General features: G+C 37.8%; 1 protein-coding gene across 34 annotated transcripts in view; it reads left to right on the top strand.

Annotated features, from left to right (window-relative positions):
• CD44 (CD44 molecule (IN blood group)) overlaps nucleotides 1-17,289 on the top strand; it is a 64,326-nt gene that overhangs the window by 26,286 nt on the left and 20,751 nt on the right. For 10 of the 34 annotated variants that reach the window (XM_080594457.1, XM_080594456.1, XM_080594487.1 and 7 more), the window contains exons 3-12: nucleotides 590-726; nucleotides 2,347-2,418; nucleotides 2,682-2,921; nucleotides 4,125-4,220; nucleotides 9,880-10,005; nucleotides 10,668-10,790; nucleotides 11,985-12,110; nucleotides 13,064-13,186; nucleotides 14,759-14,881; nucleotides 16,755-16,859. In XM_080594457.1, coding sequence (XP_080450583.1) covers nucleotides 590-726; nucleotides 2,347-2,418; nucleotides 2,682-2,921; nucleotides 4,125-4,220; nucleotides 9,880-10,005; nucleotides 10,668-10,790; nucleotides 11,985-12,110; nucleotides 13,064-13,186; nucleotides 14,759-14,881; nucleotides 16,755-16,859 — 1,271 coding nt within the window. Of the gene's footprint in view, nucleotides 1-589; nucleotides 727-2,346; nucleotides 2,419-2,681; nucleotides 2,922-4,124; nucleotides 4,221-9,879; nucleotides 10,006-10,667; nucleotides 10,791-11,984; nucleotides 12,111-13,063; nucleotides 13,187-14,380; nucleotides 14,739-14,758; nucleotides 14,882-16,754; nucleotides 16,860-17,289 lie in introns of those variants that run through there. The other 24 variants (XM_080594470.1, XM_080594471.1, XM_080594474.1 and 21 more) reach the window with 17 other exon arrangements.

Genomic DNA, 17,289 nt, shown 5'->3' with positions numbered 1-17,289 from the left:
GTTCCACTGAAAGAAACAGTAAGAACATGTGAATGAATGACTGTTGTATCTGAATATTTTCCTAAGGTATCTGCTTTATAGAAAGAAGTGTGTGTCATTCTCTAAATTTAATCAGATTCTATAAAATTGAGCCCCAAATATTTATGTGTGAAATGGCACTGAGCAGTATGTTATGCTCAAAGTAAACAAAATGTGACTCCCTGAAGAAAAAAAAACAAACACAAAACAAAAAAAAACAGCCAGTCTTTAGTGTCAGGTGATACAACTTCACACCGAATAAAAAGTTCACTTAACTTTCCAGTCCCTCACTTTCACTGCCTTGCTCTGGAACCAATCATCCTAGCTAATGAGATCCTCAATTAAAATCGGTTTAGCTCTACGTGTTGCATTACATAGGCTGGAGACTGATTTAGCTACACGTATGAAAGAAACATCATCTGTATACAAAAATTATGCATAAATGCATGCACTTTTTTAAAAAGATGAAAATAATGTCTTATTGGTATCTTCTTCATATTAGAGATATCTTGAGCATTTATGTTGTCTGCTATAGCATATAATGTGGTGCATTTTCCTCTGTACTTCCCAGGTATGGTTTTATAGTGGGGCATATTGTTATCCCACGAATCAATCCCTATCATCTTTGTGCAGCAAATCATACTGGAATTTATAAACTTTCAGCAAATACAACAGGCCGTTATGATGCGTATTGTTACAATGCAACAGGTATGTACATGTTTTATGATGTATTTTAGATATATATCAAATAACAAGAATATATGTAATTCCTAAGGCACTTGAATGAGATCTTTTATATTAAATATCATCTGATCTTCAGCTGAGAAGAAATACATTTTGTCAGCCTCCAGAAGTGCATCTATAATACCAGCAATGAATTTGACCCATTTGGTCATTAGTGTTTCTCCAACTAAAGAATTTGCTGCCTTGAGGAATAACTTAATAGCTTCACAACAGCTCATTACAACTATTTAGTGCAGCAAAACTCCCAACGGTGAATCTAAAAGATCCCAAAATCTATTAAAGGATTTAATAAGAGGGTAGGGCAGGCTGCAGTGACAAGGCATGGGGCTTGGTCGGACAAACATGCTGACCAACGCCTTTTATAATACTTTCTGTCTGCTTCCTCCTTTGTTCCTCCCATGTCCCCTTAGTCCTTACAATTTCTACAAATTCTGGAAAGCTAGGAGCTGGTGAGGATCATGGTTTTCACTTTCAGTGTATGTGATGCCTCTGGCAAACTGATGTTCAGACATTAGGCAGTTAGGTGGTGATGCAGCCAAGAAGCAGACTGAAGGTTCTGAACTTTGTAATAGTTGGAAATATTTTATTATATTATTAGGAAAATGTAGATAATCTTGTGGCAGATGCTGAAAACAGTATTTCAAGATAAGATCTGTGTTAACTTCAAGTGTCTTGAATTTCAATAGATATTCCCAATGTAAACAGACAGATCATACAGAGCTCAAAGCAAAACTCAGTGATGATCTGAATGGCAGCAACATTCTTGGATTTTGTTCTTGGTGGTCATATCATTAAAAGCCATCTTTGCATTGGCATAGAGTTAGGTGAATCACCAGCCTCTACCACCCAGTGTGGCTCTTCACCTGCCTCAGTAGTGCCCACCCCTACTGGAGCTTTATAAACACTTTCAAGTATTATCCCCTTCTGGCACTACAAGCAGGAGGTCAGACAGTGGCCCCAAGCCTGGCACAGAAGCCCGCCAGGGTGAGCAGAGCTCACCAGACCAGGGCACACTCTCCCTGTGCAGAGCCCCCATGGAAGGGATGCAGTCCTTCTAGCTATAGAGGGTTAGAGCTGCCGGTTAGGGCTGTGTGGGTTAGAGGGTTAGGGGCTGTGTGTATTGAAATGGCAGAATAAAGCTATTTTCATGGACATTGATTGCAACTGTTTTCTAGAACGGGTATGGAAAAAGGGAATCTCACGGTTAGCCGAGAGAACAATCTGAAGTGCCCCAGCTGGGAAAGAGCAGAAGGAACATAGGTAGATCAGTGAATGAACTTTGATTTGGAAATTATTTTTATATGTCCAGATTTCAAGATGTCTTTCTGTGATTATGTACAGTTGTGGAAATTTTCTGGGAAGTTTTCTGGACTGCCAGATAAGGAATCAAACCAAATGTCATCATCTTCAACTCTAGCTAAAAACATAATGCTTAGAAAAGGACAAAGTGATTTTCAGGAGTATTGGGGAAGTTTTCTAGCTAATTCATTTTGATAAGTCTTTGAATCTAATTTATATTGGTATACACTATACTTTTTCTCAATGTTCTTAAATTAATATTTTCTCTTTTTTCTTCTTTTTCAGAAACAAGGGACAAAGCATGTGATCCAATTGAAAGAATAGACACCTCTTTTCTCAATAATCAGAGTGAAATAGGTACTGTATTGATTAGAAAGACTTGCAATTTGTTTCATTTTCAGGATGTATGTTTGTTTTGTTTTCTTAAAAACAATTGTTATTTAAAAAAATCATTAATATTACTTAATTTTAAATTAATATTAATTTTAATTAATAAACTAATATTAATCCACAACTGTTTTTCTGTATTTTTTTGGTTCTAGGAATTAAGCTATCACAACTGAAATACAGCTATGTAGCTCCTGGGTATTAACAGCTGCCTAATATTCTCTTTCCTACAGTCATTGACAATGAAGATGGCTCACGTTATAATGCAGATGGCACACGTCATAGTGGAGACTCCTCAACCTCAGGTGTGGATGATGAAAATGTAGGTAGTGGATCATCACATGACACAACTCCAGTGGATACCTCCATCAGGAGATCCAGTCCCTCGTATTATGGAAGTGTTACTCCAGTCTCACATCTGTCAGATCATTCTTCTGGAGGAGGTGAAAAGGATTTTCCTGTCAAAAATTCTGGTAAGGATGATGGGTGGCAACTATACCCTCTTTAAAACAACAAAGTGAAGAATTACCTAGCTAGGTAAATGATATCATGTAGGAATAGGAAGCACCGTCTCTAGTTTGTATCACTGGGTGGGAAGGGAAAGGAGAAAGGTGTGTCTCTGGACAAAAAAAAAAAAAAAAAGAAAAAAAAAAGCTTTCTGAATTTCTACTGCAGTATATTACAGAATGCACAGAGTGATAAAAAAAAAAGTCAAATTTAAATGTTATTAATACCTTCTTATTTTAGGTGATAAAATCAAATTTTAATTTCCTGAAACCTTACCAAATACAAATGCCATACTCATTGCTAGGGCATTCAGCACAGTGACAAATCAGTGAATTGGGGTACCTTACCTGTATTTTGCTTTCTTGTGAAGGTTATTTGTATTTTATTTCATCTTTTATATTGCCTGCATAGCTGAAATTATCAGAGGCCTAAAAGACTAGCTCCACTGAACCTAAGGGATACAGAGTTCATCCTCTAAGGGCAGTGGTGTTTTACTGTGTGACTTCTGACTACAGGCTTTCTTTCAAGTCACCAATAATTTAACAGCGAAATATAGCAGTAAAAAAAAAAGGCAAAAAAATAAAAATAAAAAAGGAGAAGCAGTATATTAATGGCACCTTATGCTTTTTTGTCGATATAATTCACGTCATGAAAGGTAATTCCTAACATTCTATTCCTGAGCAATTAGGATCAGAGTCATTCTCTCAGGTGTATGCCATGTAGTTCAATTGCTTACCATGACAATTCTTACCAACTCAGCTAATATTCAGAGCTTAATTTTTTGGACTAAAGCTCTGAATATTTCTCAGTAGAAAGGGAAGTACAATTAACTTCACTTCTTGCTCTGGGTTCACTGTACCCTCAGATGATACACAGGTACAATTAGAATTGAATAACATGAAGATTTTGAATAATCATTGCCAGATTTTTCATTACCACTAAAATATATGCTTATCTTGAAATAACCTATTTTGGTGATAATCTTGCTGTGTTAGAAAATAAAGATATTTGGGGTTGAATTGTGTGAAGAACCTCCTCTGTATCTTTCTTCTCCCTTGTGCTAATAAAAGAAGGAATGAAGTTTGCAATATAGAATAATTGATGTAGTTGTGAGTACTGAGTTGCAGCTCAGATAATGAAATAGTAATCTTTCATCCATCGTTATACAGATGATGAAATTTCTCCTACATCAACTGATATCTCTTTGGTGACGGGATTTAATGATTTCGCCAAAGAAGATGATGAATGGCATCGTGGAAGTACTAGTAAGATTTATGCATTATAATAACTACATCAGTTATAGGTTGTATTAAAACTGCTTTCTTCTTTCAGCAGGGCTTTCTGGTAAGTGGTGAAATATACATTTTCTCCAATTTTGGAAAGACATTGAAAGCCACTACTTTCACGACTGACGAATTTAGAAATAAATTTCACTTTCTGGTGAAGTTTTTTTTCACTTATTTAAAGAGATAAAGGGAGCCAAAACATTTGCTTTTTCTTTTCTTCAGTGTTTATACATGAACTCTGAAAGACTGCTGTTTGGCTTATTCTGTGTTTCCCACTGCCTTTTTATTACATATATTTATGAGGTACCACAAATCAGTGTAACGAATTATCACTCAAAATCACATTGTTCCTACCTCAGAGTTAGAAAAGGACATTGTCATCAATTTGTGATAAAAGTACATCTGTGATTCTAATATCCTTATGGTTGTGAAAGTGGATAATCCATGTCAAAACCATGGACTCACTCACCTAAACAATGCTATAAGTGGTAGTTCAGTTGCCAACCCACTTGTGTAATACTAAAATTAATTTTGTTCTTGTTGGTGGCAAGATGCACAAAAACCATTTTGAGCCTGTGATGTCTCTGCAGGCTTTGAAGGCTCAGAAGAACATTAGCCAATTTCTGGGCTGAGTGGGAAAAACAGATGTGATGCTTTTATTGAATAGGTAGTGCACAGCAACTACAGCAAATAAAAACCTCTTGAAGTAATTTTATTTTTTCTTAAAGTGGAACTGTACATGTATTTGCTCAATTTCTTTTGAAGTGATATAGATCTTTGCAACCAACCAAAAAAGGGAAAAAAAAAAAAAAAAAGGACATAAAAGAGGAGCATTTGAATTTCACAGAGGAGATCTATAGAGGCATGACGGGTGGTTGTAGTCAAAAACAATAAAAACGAAAGTTTCTTCCCACCAACAATTTTTTTTTCCCACCAGAGAAGCACATGATAGTGATGAGTTTGCTTGGTTGTTTTTTGGGTGCTGACAGATAGTAAAATGGTCTATGCAACTTGGAGGGTCAGTGTCCTAGTTACTATATTTAGAAATCACAGCATAGTATAAGAATTATTGTGTATTGTATACAGTTAGCAAAAGCTTTACTGAAATACAAAATCATTCAACAAAGCATCTCGTCACAGAAGATGAGAAGTTTAATAACACCTCTAGATATAAATGGAAATATGTATATATGTATCTGCATGATTTTTCCCCAAACCTTGAAAACAAGTAGACAATTTTCTAAGTTTCGTTTCTAGTGTGAGTTTTTGCTTCAGAGTATTGCCTGAAATGGGGAAAAAAATCCCGTCTGGCAACAGTGGGGAGTTTGTCTGGTTGACACTAATGGTGATTTCACATTTATTTGCTTTTGTATGCTTGTGTGACTTAGTGCTTGCCTGTACAGATGTTTATTCACCCACTGCAAAAGACTGTGCATTGTTTCTAGGCAGCATTCTAGGAAAGTATTTGGTTTTGCTTTTACTACTTGATTTATCAAATATATTGATTCTAAACATCTATGTCCCTACCTGCTGCTAACAGTTCTCTATCATGGACATAGGTATTCTACAGAAGGAAAACTAGAGGTGTTTAACATCTAAAAAGATCAAGTCAAGTACAGAGATATGTAATAAAACTATCAATGCTGATATATCTGTATTACAGAAGTGATAGCATTGGCATGATTTCTTATTGGTTTCGGGCTGGCAGATTGATTTTCTAGGGAAGGAAAAAAAAAAAGATGTTATGAAAGTACTGCACCTGAGATTTTCTGATAGCTTCAGCTATTGCTTAGCAATATCACTTTAAAACCAAATAGACTCATTTTTTTTAATGTTACTGTACTATAAGCTAATGAGTAATTTAGCACTTTTTTCACAAGTTAAACATATGCTACGCATCTCCATGAGAAGTCATAAAATATTCTGTATCATAGGAGAAAGTTACAAGAAGAAAAAACAAAAAGAGAAATAAAAGTCATGCCCCAGTGTCTAGTATTTGCATTGTGCAACAGTGCAGGCTCATTGGAATATCCTGGCCAGAACTTAATTTACTGGAGAAAACCCCACTGGCAAGAAAGTAGAAAATTAAGAAGCAAGTAAAAAAACTTCATCCCATTAGGCACATATCTTCAGATAGATAGGTAAAAATTTACCTGTCTAATTCTATAGTGTATGAATGTTAGACAAAACCAGTGGCTATCCACCTATACTACACCTTGCTTGTAAACTTAAAGTCTGGTGAAAAGATGCCTACCTTGATCAAAATAAGTCATTGCTATGGGTCTGAAGTAAGAAATTGTTACATCTCCTTGTTTTTCACACTACCCTTTCATTGTTGTTCTGACTTTGAGCATTATTGGCAATGTTCTCCATCAAGTGCACAGTCCAGATTAATACACTGCAAGCACTTTGCCATTGACATTCTTTATCTCTAAGCTGAAACAAGCTTTTCTTTGTTGTTAACAAGTTATGATTCATCTCCAGATGTGCCATGGATCAGATATCATAAAATTCTGTAGCTGATTGATGAGATACTTCCCTGAGTTATCAGAGCTAGTTACTCAAACAATAACTGCGGCTGCTTTTGTTCATCCATATATAGTAGACACTCCCATGCTGTAGTGGATTTTTCTTTTATTTGGTTTGGAGCATTCTCTAAAAAATGTCATTATTGGGAAAAACATCTTATGTCCATACTTTGGCTGATTTGACAGGAAAGCATCTGCATTGGTATTTTATATATGGAAGGAAGCCATGTATCCATATTCAAGCATTTCCATACTCAAGTAACTACATTCCTAATGCTTGCTGTGGAGAGCAGGTAGAGGTGAGAATTTTGCTGTGATTACAAGAAGTCAGATGACAATTCAAGGCAAAGTTTAATAGATGTAGAGATAAATAATAGTGATGCTTCTATTGAATGTTCACTAAAAACACGCTCAACTTTGGTTCATCCATAAGAATGGATGCCAGAACAACAACAGAAACAACTAGTCCCTCTAGTTCAAGAATGTGGATTCAGATATTTCTAGAAATAATAACACCTAGATAGGAGTCGGATGATGGCTAATAAATATTTTAGTCTTTTGATATCTGTGATATAATTTCAGTACACGGTCTCCCATGACACACATTTTAATAGCAGCTTTTCTTCCTGAAATAAACATACAGTGGATTCATCTCTTGAGATGTGCTAAAGACAGAAGCTTCTCAGTCTATCATGTTCACCAGTAAGAAATGGAAGTCATCTTAAAGAATGATATCAGACACTCTTTTCTCTATAAAGTTGTGTTAATTCCTCAGTATAATCTGAAGCTTAAGAGGTACCAGAGTCCTGCAGCTCTGCTCTTCAGTTATTTTCTTATTAACAATCTTTTGGCACTATCATTTTGATCATTTTTGTGTTCCATCCTAAAGCCCCAAATCTGAGACCACTGTTTATTTACTTTTTGGTGTTCTGTTGCTCAGAGATCAGATTTTGAATGTCCAAGTCTCTGATTCTTAAAAACAAGCAAACCATGCTCTCCTTCTGCTCCCAAACGAAACTCCATCTGCACCTGTATTCAGAGTTTGAATTTTGTATATAAAAATTGCCTCTCATTTCTGTGGGAATGCCTTCCTTGGTAAAGGAGGTTTGATGGTTTGGTGTAGAGTAGAAATCTTAAGTCTTGAAATTAACAAGGCACAAGGCAATCTTGTTGGCTGACTTTTTTCATTTCTGCTGGGCATATATCTTCAGACCTCTTGGTCTTCTTACAGATCATCCAGACACTCTGCCTGCACTACTTCCTCCACTTTTTAATTCAAAGCTGTCTTCACATTACTCTTTTTTCAATCTTTTTCAATAGAAAACTTCACCCCTCTGTAGAGGGGTCCAACAGCTCATTGCATGATTCTTATCCTGATGCAGCCCATAAGGGCAAATGGAAGAGACAGATTTCCACTAAACATGTTCTGGTGATGCAGGACTTGTATATTTTATATTAAATGCTCACTGGTATGTTTCTTTTTTTGTGGGAAGACAAAGGCCACCATAGCAGAATTTTAACAAGACTGGCATTTTGAAAAACCTTTGATCTTTCATCATTTATATTGCACTCAGATTTATCCTGTAATCTTTAATATTCAAAGTGCCTCTGTCAAATTATTTCCTCATGCCAGTTTGTGAGAACGAACAGATCTGGAAAACAAATTAGATTCATAACATTTACACTGCTATGAGTATTTCACTATTTGTAACTTTTTGTATAGTATTGTTTAATTCTTAATGGATTAAGAGAAGCTTTCTGTGGAAGGTGATTGCTTTATTCATTTTTCTTACTGAGAAGTTATGTCTTAGTAGAAACATTAGTGGAATTTTTCATGTAATTGTGTGTAATTATGTGTAAATTAAATAGAAATATATGTTTACAACTGAAATTATGGAATTTGTTAAGGCTCTTCTAATCAAAATAGCCATACTCAGCCAGAACATATCTGCCAAAAATGTGCACCACAATGGTATTTTAAAGGTTTTTTGTTTGGTTGTAAGGTTGGTTGATTTTTGTTTGCTTGTTTGTTTTTATGCATCACCCACGTATCTGTTATTCTTTTTGACACTGAGCACTGTAATCCTTTATTTCTGATACCAGAGTCAGAGTAATACTATGTATAAGGAGTAATTACTGAATGTAAGAAGAGAAAATAATTATTCAGTCAGGGACAGCTTTTCAGAAAGGCAAAATTGGTTAGGTTTTACTGTCATAACAGCTACTCTTTGTAAAAGTGCAGTTCTGAGTTTAAAACCGTACACTTTGTAGTTAACAAATAAGCAAAAATAAAGCTACAGTAAACTGAAGATTTATCCTTCAATTTATCCTACTAGATTATTAGAACTTTGATTTCTAGGTATTGCAATTTCCAGTGATTTCTTATATTGTGCAAAAATTGATCATAAATAGTATCTTAGAGTTCAGTCTTCATGGTATTACTATGTATTCATTTTTCTTTCTCAAAAAGAGTACATAGTATATCTTCTTCAAGATATAGAAGATGGTTTAAATGCTGATAAAAATATTGGTTAGGAAGTATGGGTCAGAATAAAAAAAAAATCAGGGTAGTATTTTGAAGAAGATTTTATTTTCTTTCATTCAATATGTTTACAACTTGAAGCACAGCTCTTATTGTAAGCTCTGTTTTTCAGTTGATTGCTTAAAAATGTTATTAGGAGGGAGAAAGGTTATGTTACCAGCTGGCTTGCTTGAGGGATTTCATTCTTGGTGTGCATGCTCTTACTAGCTCTGTATGCTTTTTGTCAAAATATTAGGACCTATTTCACACACAGTGCATATTTTGATCTCTTGCAGCTCTTAAACCTATGCAGAATTCACTAATTTTGCTGGACTATTAGAGCTAGTTACATAATCATATACTTTAGTACAATAATTCAAACTTCTCTTACGCTAAAAAAAAATAAAATATTTTTGCTATTAGAGGAATGTAATGACACCACAGGTTCATACATTCCATTTGCACTCCCATCCATCTCAGTGGCATGAGCATGCTCAGGGTGCTGGTGCTGGTGGACTTAACTTTGATGGAGGAAATGTGCCTCTCAAGAAATAACAAGTTCTCAGTTCAATGAACCATGTCCTAACAGCTCCGGGGCCTCATCGTGTTCACCTGGAGAAAACTACCACCCAAACTTGGTGGAATCCATTTTCAAACGAGTGGTGGTGGTCAAATACCAGAGAGAAGACACAAGAACCCACGCAGACAACAAGGGGTAAAGAGCATCATGCTAATAGGATGCTTTGCTTAAGGGCTAAATAATCATAGTTCCAAGGCAGAAAGCTTGAGAAGCATTAAACAGAGGGGGGTTTCAACTGGCAGTACCTTTCTGCTTTTCATTGCAATGTGTTGAAGACAGAAAAGCAAAGTACAGGGCTCTCCCTGGTTGACTGTAGGTATGGTAGCAACAAAGCACTTGTTCACATCATTCATGAACTGCATATCTGTGAGGGGTGAATGTGCCAAACATTTTGTAAAGGATGTATTCAAGTCTTTCACTTTTACTTTTTGAAAATACTTTAGACATAGACTGTTTCAATGAGGAAGACTTATGGGAGAAAGGAAGAGATTGTTTTCTAGTCAGTACCCTATGCTTACTCTGCTAAAATGAGTCAGAGCTCAGTTAGTTCATTGCCTCCACAGGGCACTGCAATGTAGCTAACAGCTACATTAGGGTGGCTTCAGCAGGGCCATGGCAGGGTGATGGATCTCCTGTGGGAGGAAGAACCAGTAGGGGTTACAGACCGTGGCAAGCACGGTGCTGTTCAGCCTCCTCGGTGGCTATGGGCTGCATGCAGGGGAGACAGCAAAGCATAACTGCTGCCAGCAGAAGGCCTTGCGGGTTAGGGCTTCATGGCAGATTTAACATCACCACAGCAGATGTGACCTCAAGCGGCAATGGTTCAGACGATGAAGACTCTTCAGAGGAGACGACTTACCCTACGGTGTTTCCAGGATGGGATATAAGTGTGGCCAAGAAAGAGTATGCTCCAAGTACTAGTAAGGAACTTCCCTTCTCTTTGGATGTCTTGTTTGGGGTTTGCAGTTTTTGTTTTTTGGCTTTGGGTCTTTGTTTTTTGTTATTACTTTTTTCTTTTTCCCTTTTCTACCTGAGGATCCTCTTCCTTCATCAAATGGGTACCATGTAAAGGGGTAGTTGCTGTTCTCACTGTCTCTTGTTTCAGAGATCTTTCCTGTGCCACAGGAAAAGCTGATTTAGAACTTGTGAGGTTCCAGTCCTTAGAAGGAACTTCTTTCAGTGCTGCTAGAATGTATATCTTGTTTTCACATACATTGGATTTCTGGGCTTCCCGTGTGGGTCTTTGTGTCCCGAGGAAAAATTCCTTTTTGGAGGGAATTTCCAGCCTGTACACATGATGTTCAAGTAGTTATGTTTGCATGCATATACCTATTTGGCCTGCCTAGCGCAGCAGAGGAAAAGGGTGTAAGTCCTGTAATTTCTCTAGAGGAAAATCTATTTCCATCCTTAAATGTCTGTCACAAACTATGGGTCAATACTATTTGAAATGCTATGTTCTGAGAAAAAGTTGTGCAGGGGTAACATAACAGAGGTAAAGCTGTGTCTCTGCAATGTGCTGATGCCTTCCTCAGAAGTGTTTCTGGTGTGGATTTTGCTGACTCCAGCAGGCTAAGGGGAGTGCATGTGTCTTTCAAGCAGAATGGCCATTCTTCTGAGCCCAGGTCTCCGGCAGCATTGGCTTCACAGGGTTGTCAGAGGAAGCAAAAGCAAAACTAATGGGTGTGCTTTTTTCTGGGTATCCTTTTCACCTGACGTGGATGTTTCTTTCACCTTTTGTGCCTGTTTTTGTGTCAAGTCTTGGTGGATGTTCCATGTCCTGGAAGTTATCTCAGCCTATCTGTTCTCTCTTGCTGGCACAGCCTGTGAGGAACTCATTAACCTTGTAGAACAGCAAGAACAGATCCACGGGGCTTTGCAATGACTCCTCTCAAGGGACCATGTTCTTTCTTGGGACTGCCACTAGTGCTTTCGTCTGGCTAAGCGTCTGAGGAATGTAATGATACCACAGGTTCATACATTCCATTTGCACTCCCATCCATCTCAGTGGCATGAGCATGCTCAGGGTGCTGGTGCTGGTGGACTTAACTTTGATGGAGGAAATGTGCCTCTCAAGAAATAACAAGTTCTCAGTTCAATGAACCATGTCCTAACAGCTCCGGGGCCTCATCGTGTTCACCTGGAGAAAACTACCACCCAAACTTGGTGGAATCCATTTTCAAACGAGTGGTGGTGGTCAAATACCAGAGAGAAGACACAAGAACCCACGCAGACAACAAGGGGTAAAGAGCATCATGCTAATAGGATGCTTTGCTTAAGGGCTGAATAATCATAGTTCCAATGCAGAAAGCTTGAGAAGCATTAAATGGAGGGGGTTTTCAATGGACAGTACATGTTTCTGCTTTTCTGTATTATGTGTTTGAGGAGTGAAAACCTACATTTTGGTCTCTTTCTCAGAGCCTGTAATTTTGGTAGTGACAGAGGACACCATTTCACCTGAGGCTAGCAAATATACTGAGTAGGTAGTATACCTCTGAAAAGGAAAACAGTTGAATTTTGAAGATCAGTTAGGTAGTTTCAACCAATGGCAGAGTTGAAAAAATATATTTCCTTTGATATAGAATGTAAAGAAGTATGCTGTACTGAACAGAAAATGATTGACTTACTCTTTCATAAACTACTTACAGTATTATTTGCATAGTGTTTATCACAGTGGGGAAAGCTTGTGAAAAAAGGAAGAGACAATAAAAGATATCTCTGGTTATAAGAACAAAATAGAGTAGATGGGAAATAGTTTTATTTCTATTGACTTCCTGTTTTTCTAAAGCACTGAAAGCTGTGTAAAAAAAGAATATGAAGCATTAATTTAATTCTAAAAAAAAAAAACATTCATATGATCCCAGATCTCTCTTGATTGAAATTTACTGAAATTATCTTAATTTTTTGTCCTCAACTTTGCTAAGACATGACAGGGATCAGTTAGTGCTGTGACCCTCCACAGGGCACTGCAATGTAGCTAACAGCTACATTAGGGTGGCTTCAGCAGGGCCATGGCAGGGTGATGGATCTCCTGTGGGAGGAAGAACCAGTAGGGGTTACAGACCGTGGCAAGCACGGTGCTGTTCAGCCTCCTCGGTGGCTATGGGCTGCATGCAGGGGAGACAGCAAAGCATAACTGCTGCCAGCAGAAGGCCTTGCGGGTTAGGGCTTCATGGCAGATTTAACATCACCACAGCAGATGTGACCTCAAGCGGCAATGGTTCAGACGATGAAGACTCTTCAGAGGAGACGACTTACCCTACGGTGTTTCCAGGATGGGATATAAGTGTGGCCAAGAAAGAGTATGCTCCAAGTACTAGTAAGGAACTTCCCTTCTCTTTGGATGTCTTGTTTGGGGTTTGCAGTTTTTGTTTTTTGGCTTTGGGTCTTTGTTTTTTGTTATTACTTTTTTCTTTTTCCCTTTTCTACCTGAGGATCCTCTTCCTTCATCAAATGGGTACCATGTAAAGGGGTAGTTGCTGTTCTCACTGTCTCTTGTTTCAGAGATCTTTCCTGTGCCACAGGAAAAGCTGATTTAGAACTTGTGAGGTTCCAGTCCTTAGAAGGAACTTCTTTCAGTGCTGCTAGAATGTATATCTTGTTTTCACATACATTGGATTTCTGGGCTTCCCGTGTGGGTCTTTGTGTCCCGAGGAAAAATTCCTTTTTGGAGGGAATTTCCAGCCTGTACACATGATGTTCAAGTAGTTATGTTTGCATGCATATACCTATTTGGCCTGCCTAGCGCAGCAGAGGAAAAGGGTGTAAGTCCTGTAATTTCTCTAGAGGAAAATCTATTTCCATCCTTAAATGTCTGTCACAAACTATGGGTCAATACTATTTGAAATGCTATGTTCTGAGAAAAAGTTGTGCAGGGGTAACATAACAGAGGTAAAGCTGTGTCTCTGCAATGTGCTGATGCCTTCCTCAGAAGTGTTTCTGGTGTGGATTTTGCTGACTCCAGCAGGCTAAGGGGAGTGCATGTGTCTTTCAAGCAGAATGGCCATTCTTCTGAGCCCAGGTCTCCGGCAGCATTGGCTTCACAGGGTTGTCAGAGGAAGCAAAAGCAAAACTAATGGGTGTGCTTTTTTCTGGGTATCCTTTTCACCTGACGTGGATGTTTCTTTCACCTTTTGTGCCTGTTTTTGTGTCAAGTCTTGGTGGATGTTCCATGTCCTGGAAGTTATCTCAGCCTATCTGTTCTCTCTTGCTGGCACAGCCTGTGAGGAACTCATTAACCTTGTAGAACAGCAAGAACAGATCCACGGGGCTTTGCAATGACTCCTCTCAAGGGACCATGTTCTTTCTTGGGACTGCCACTAGTGCTTTCGTCTGGCTAAGCGTCTGAGGAATGTAATGATACCACAGGTTCATACATTCCATTTGCACTCCCATCCATCTCAGTGGCATGAGCATGCTCAGGGTGCTGGTGCTGGTGGACTTAACTTTGATGGAGTAAATGTGCCTCTCAAGAAATAACAAGTTCTCGGTTCAATGAACCATGTCCTAACAGCTCCGGGGCCTCATCGTGTTCACCTGGAGAAAACTACCACCCAAACTTGGTGGAATCCATTTTCAAACGAGTGGTGGTGGTCAAATGCCAGAGAGAAGACACAAGAATGAGGCAGGCGTCATTTTCTGCAATGACCCTCCATAGGGCACTGCAATATAGCTAACAGACATGGTTGGGTGGCTTCAGCAGGGCCATGGCAGGGTGATTGATCTCCTGTGGGAGGAAGAACCAGTAGGAGATACAGACTGTAGGAAGCATGGTGCTGTTCAGCCTCCTCGGTGGCTATGGGCTGCATGCAGGGGAGACAGCAAAGCATAACTGCTGCCAGCAGAAGGCCTTGCGGGTTAGGGCTTCATGGCAGATTTAACATCACCACAGCAGATGTGACCTCAAGCGGCAATGGTTCAGATGATGAAGACTCTTCAGAGGAGACGACTTACCCTACGGTGTTTCCAGGATGGGACATAAGTGTGGCCAAGAAAGAGTATGCTCCAAGTACTAGTAAGGAACTTCCCTTCTCTTTGGATGCATTTTTTTTCTTTTTCTTTTATGTTACACATGTTATGTTCCTCCTCCTTTGCTACATGTATTTTGCATAAAGAGTGGACATTCTTCTATCAACTATTATTCATGAATGTTCCCTTTTCCATTGGAAAAATCTTATAAGACCCATATTAGTTGAATAGATATCTGTTCTATCATTACTTAAAATTGATATCACAGTTTCATCCCTATTTGAACACATTCATTCATTCATTATCTTTCTGAAAGACATGTTTATGATTTTTTCCCAAGTTTTTTTTTTGTTTTGTTTTGGAGGTGGGTGGGTGTGGGTGCAGGGAAACAATTTTAAAATAGTTCTGTTTTGTATTATTTGTAATCTACATCTACGTCATTACTGAAATGTAATCCAGAGCTTGATCACTATTCTTTGATATGTTTTCTTAGTAGATTTCCTGGCTTTTTGTAAGATATTTGGTCAAAATGTGGGGACGTCAAAGCCTAGGTTCTCATTTCATTAGGAAGTGCTACCCTACACTCTCGTGTTTGCCATCTTCTGCACTCTTCCCGCACACTTTTCTAATATCATCCCATTTGTTTTTTTGACCTAAAATATTTAGGCATGATCTAATACCACAACCGAAAGATTTTAACACATAACTTTTTTTTTTTTTTTTTTTTTTTCCTGGTATGAATAGTACCACAGTGATGATCTGATAACTCTTTCTTAACTAAAAAGTCATCCATACCTAAAATAATTTTCTTTTAAAACCATAAGATCTCCACATATGAGGCTTGAAGCCAAACGCTGTGTTCAGTGAAGCACCCAGTATGTGCTACTTGGCCTCATGACCAGGGAATGTCCCCCACCCTCAGGCATTTCTGTTTCTTTTTTTTCTTTTTTTTTTTTCCAGTATAGATTTTGTTATTGATAACCATACTATATGTCTTTCATTTGTTCAAATATAATAACTTGCTCCTTTTTTTTTGTAATTGAATGTAATTTAATATAATTTAAGCACATCTTAATGTCTTTTATTCTATGCACTTGTGCACTCAGTGGTGTAAAAAAATCTGTGCTTATAAGCATCTTTTTTTTCTGAATGCAGTGGAGGATTTTTCTGTTTGATTTTCAGCAGTAGTCTTTGTTTTTAGAGGAACATGCAAAATGAGCAATTCAACTTGCTTAGGGATTTTTATTCTTTTGCCTACATTTTAGGTTTTTCTGGTATTAATTTCTTTAGCTTTTACTCTCTGCATTTTACTCTCTAACTTATTCCACATAGAATATAATATTCAAACAAACTCTATGACCTAGTGGTGTCTGCATGTTCTCCAGGTGAAAATGTATACAATCTCTGGTCATAGCTTCTCATAGCAGTTTTATTTTATCAGTTCAATCATATTATAACTTTGCTGACTAATACTGGCATTCTGGTGGCAGTCATGGTGCTTTCAGATTTTTCTGTTGAGCTCTGTGGATATTCTAACATGAATCTCAATACTTGTTGAGTACTTAGCAAGCATGTTTTACATGTACTCAGGCATCTACTATATTCTTTAGGTATGGCATTATTCTTCAAACTAGAATTTAAATGTCTGTAACTTCTGTAATAGTCTTGCATTACTTCTGCTGTACATTACTCTTCTATTGCTTTTCCCCCTTATTCTTGGGAAACTTTGCATCTGTCTTATACAAAGAGTAAAACCTAGTGGTTTGATCTAAAGGGATTTGATAAGAAGAGTAGTGAGACTGTGATCCAGTTATGCATGAATTTCCATAATCCATTATCTTTATGGCACACAATAACAGTAAGGTAATAATGATAGATGTACAGCATGATCAGCAATGAATCCTCCATTGTCCTAACAGCTATGGACTTGCAACATGGAGTGCTTCTGGAAATCTCCACACAAGATCATTGGAACCCCTCTTATACAGATGAAGAGGAGCAATATCCTAGCTCTGCGGGCAGGGGTAAAGCAATTTAGCATTTCAGATAATAGTCAGATTTATGACATAATTCAATGAAATATAACTCATTTATGGTGCAGCTGATTGTAATTCCTATACTATTAGCCTCAGTTATACCAGTACATTATTTGTGCTAGAGCCCTCAGAGGTGGCATCTATAACATTCATCTACCATTCCAAATCTATCTTTGACAACTGATCTTCATTACTTGCCACTTTTCCCCATGTCTCCAGGGTTTTTAAACTTGCACTGCCAGTAGTACAATAAAACCAAGCAGATTGCAATGTGTAACATTTTGGTGACCCAGCTTGGTGAGGAAAAAAAAAATCCCCTTTTTTCACTACAAAATTCCTATCGTAAAATCTGAAGACAAAAACGAGAAAGGGAGCTGATGATTCAAAAACATAAAGGTTAGATTAATCATAACTTCTC

Source organism: Anser brachyrhynchus (genome assembly GCF_964034855.1).
Source record: "Anser brachyrhynchus genome assembly, chromosome: 5".
NCBI lineage: Eukaryota > Metazoa > Chordata > Aves > Anseriformes > Anatidae > Anser > Anser brachyrhynchus.
The sequence above is the reverse complement of the archived record's forward strand: the minus strand, read 5'-3'. Positions and strand labels throughout refer to the sequence as shown.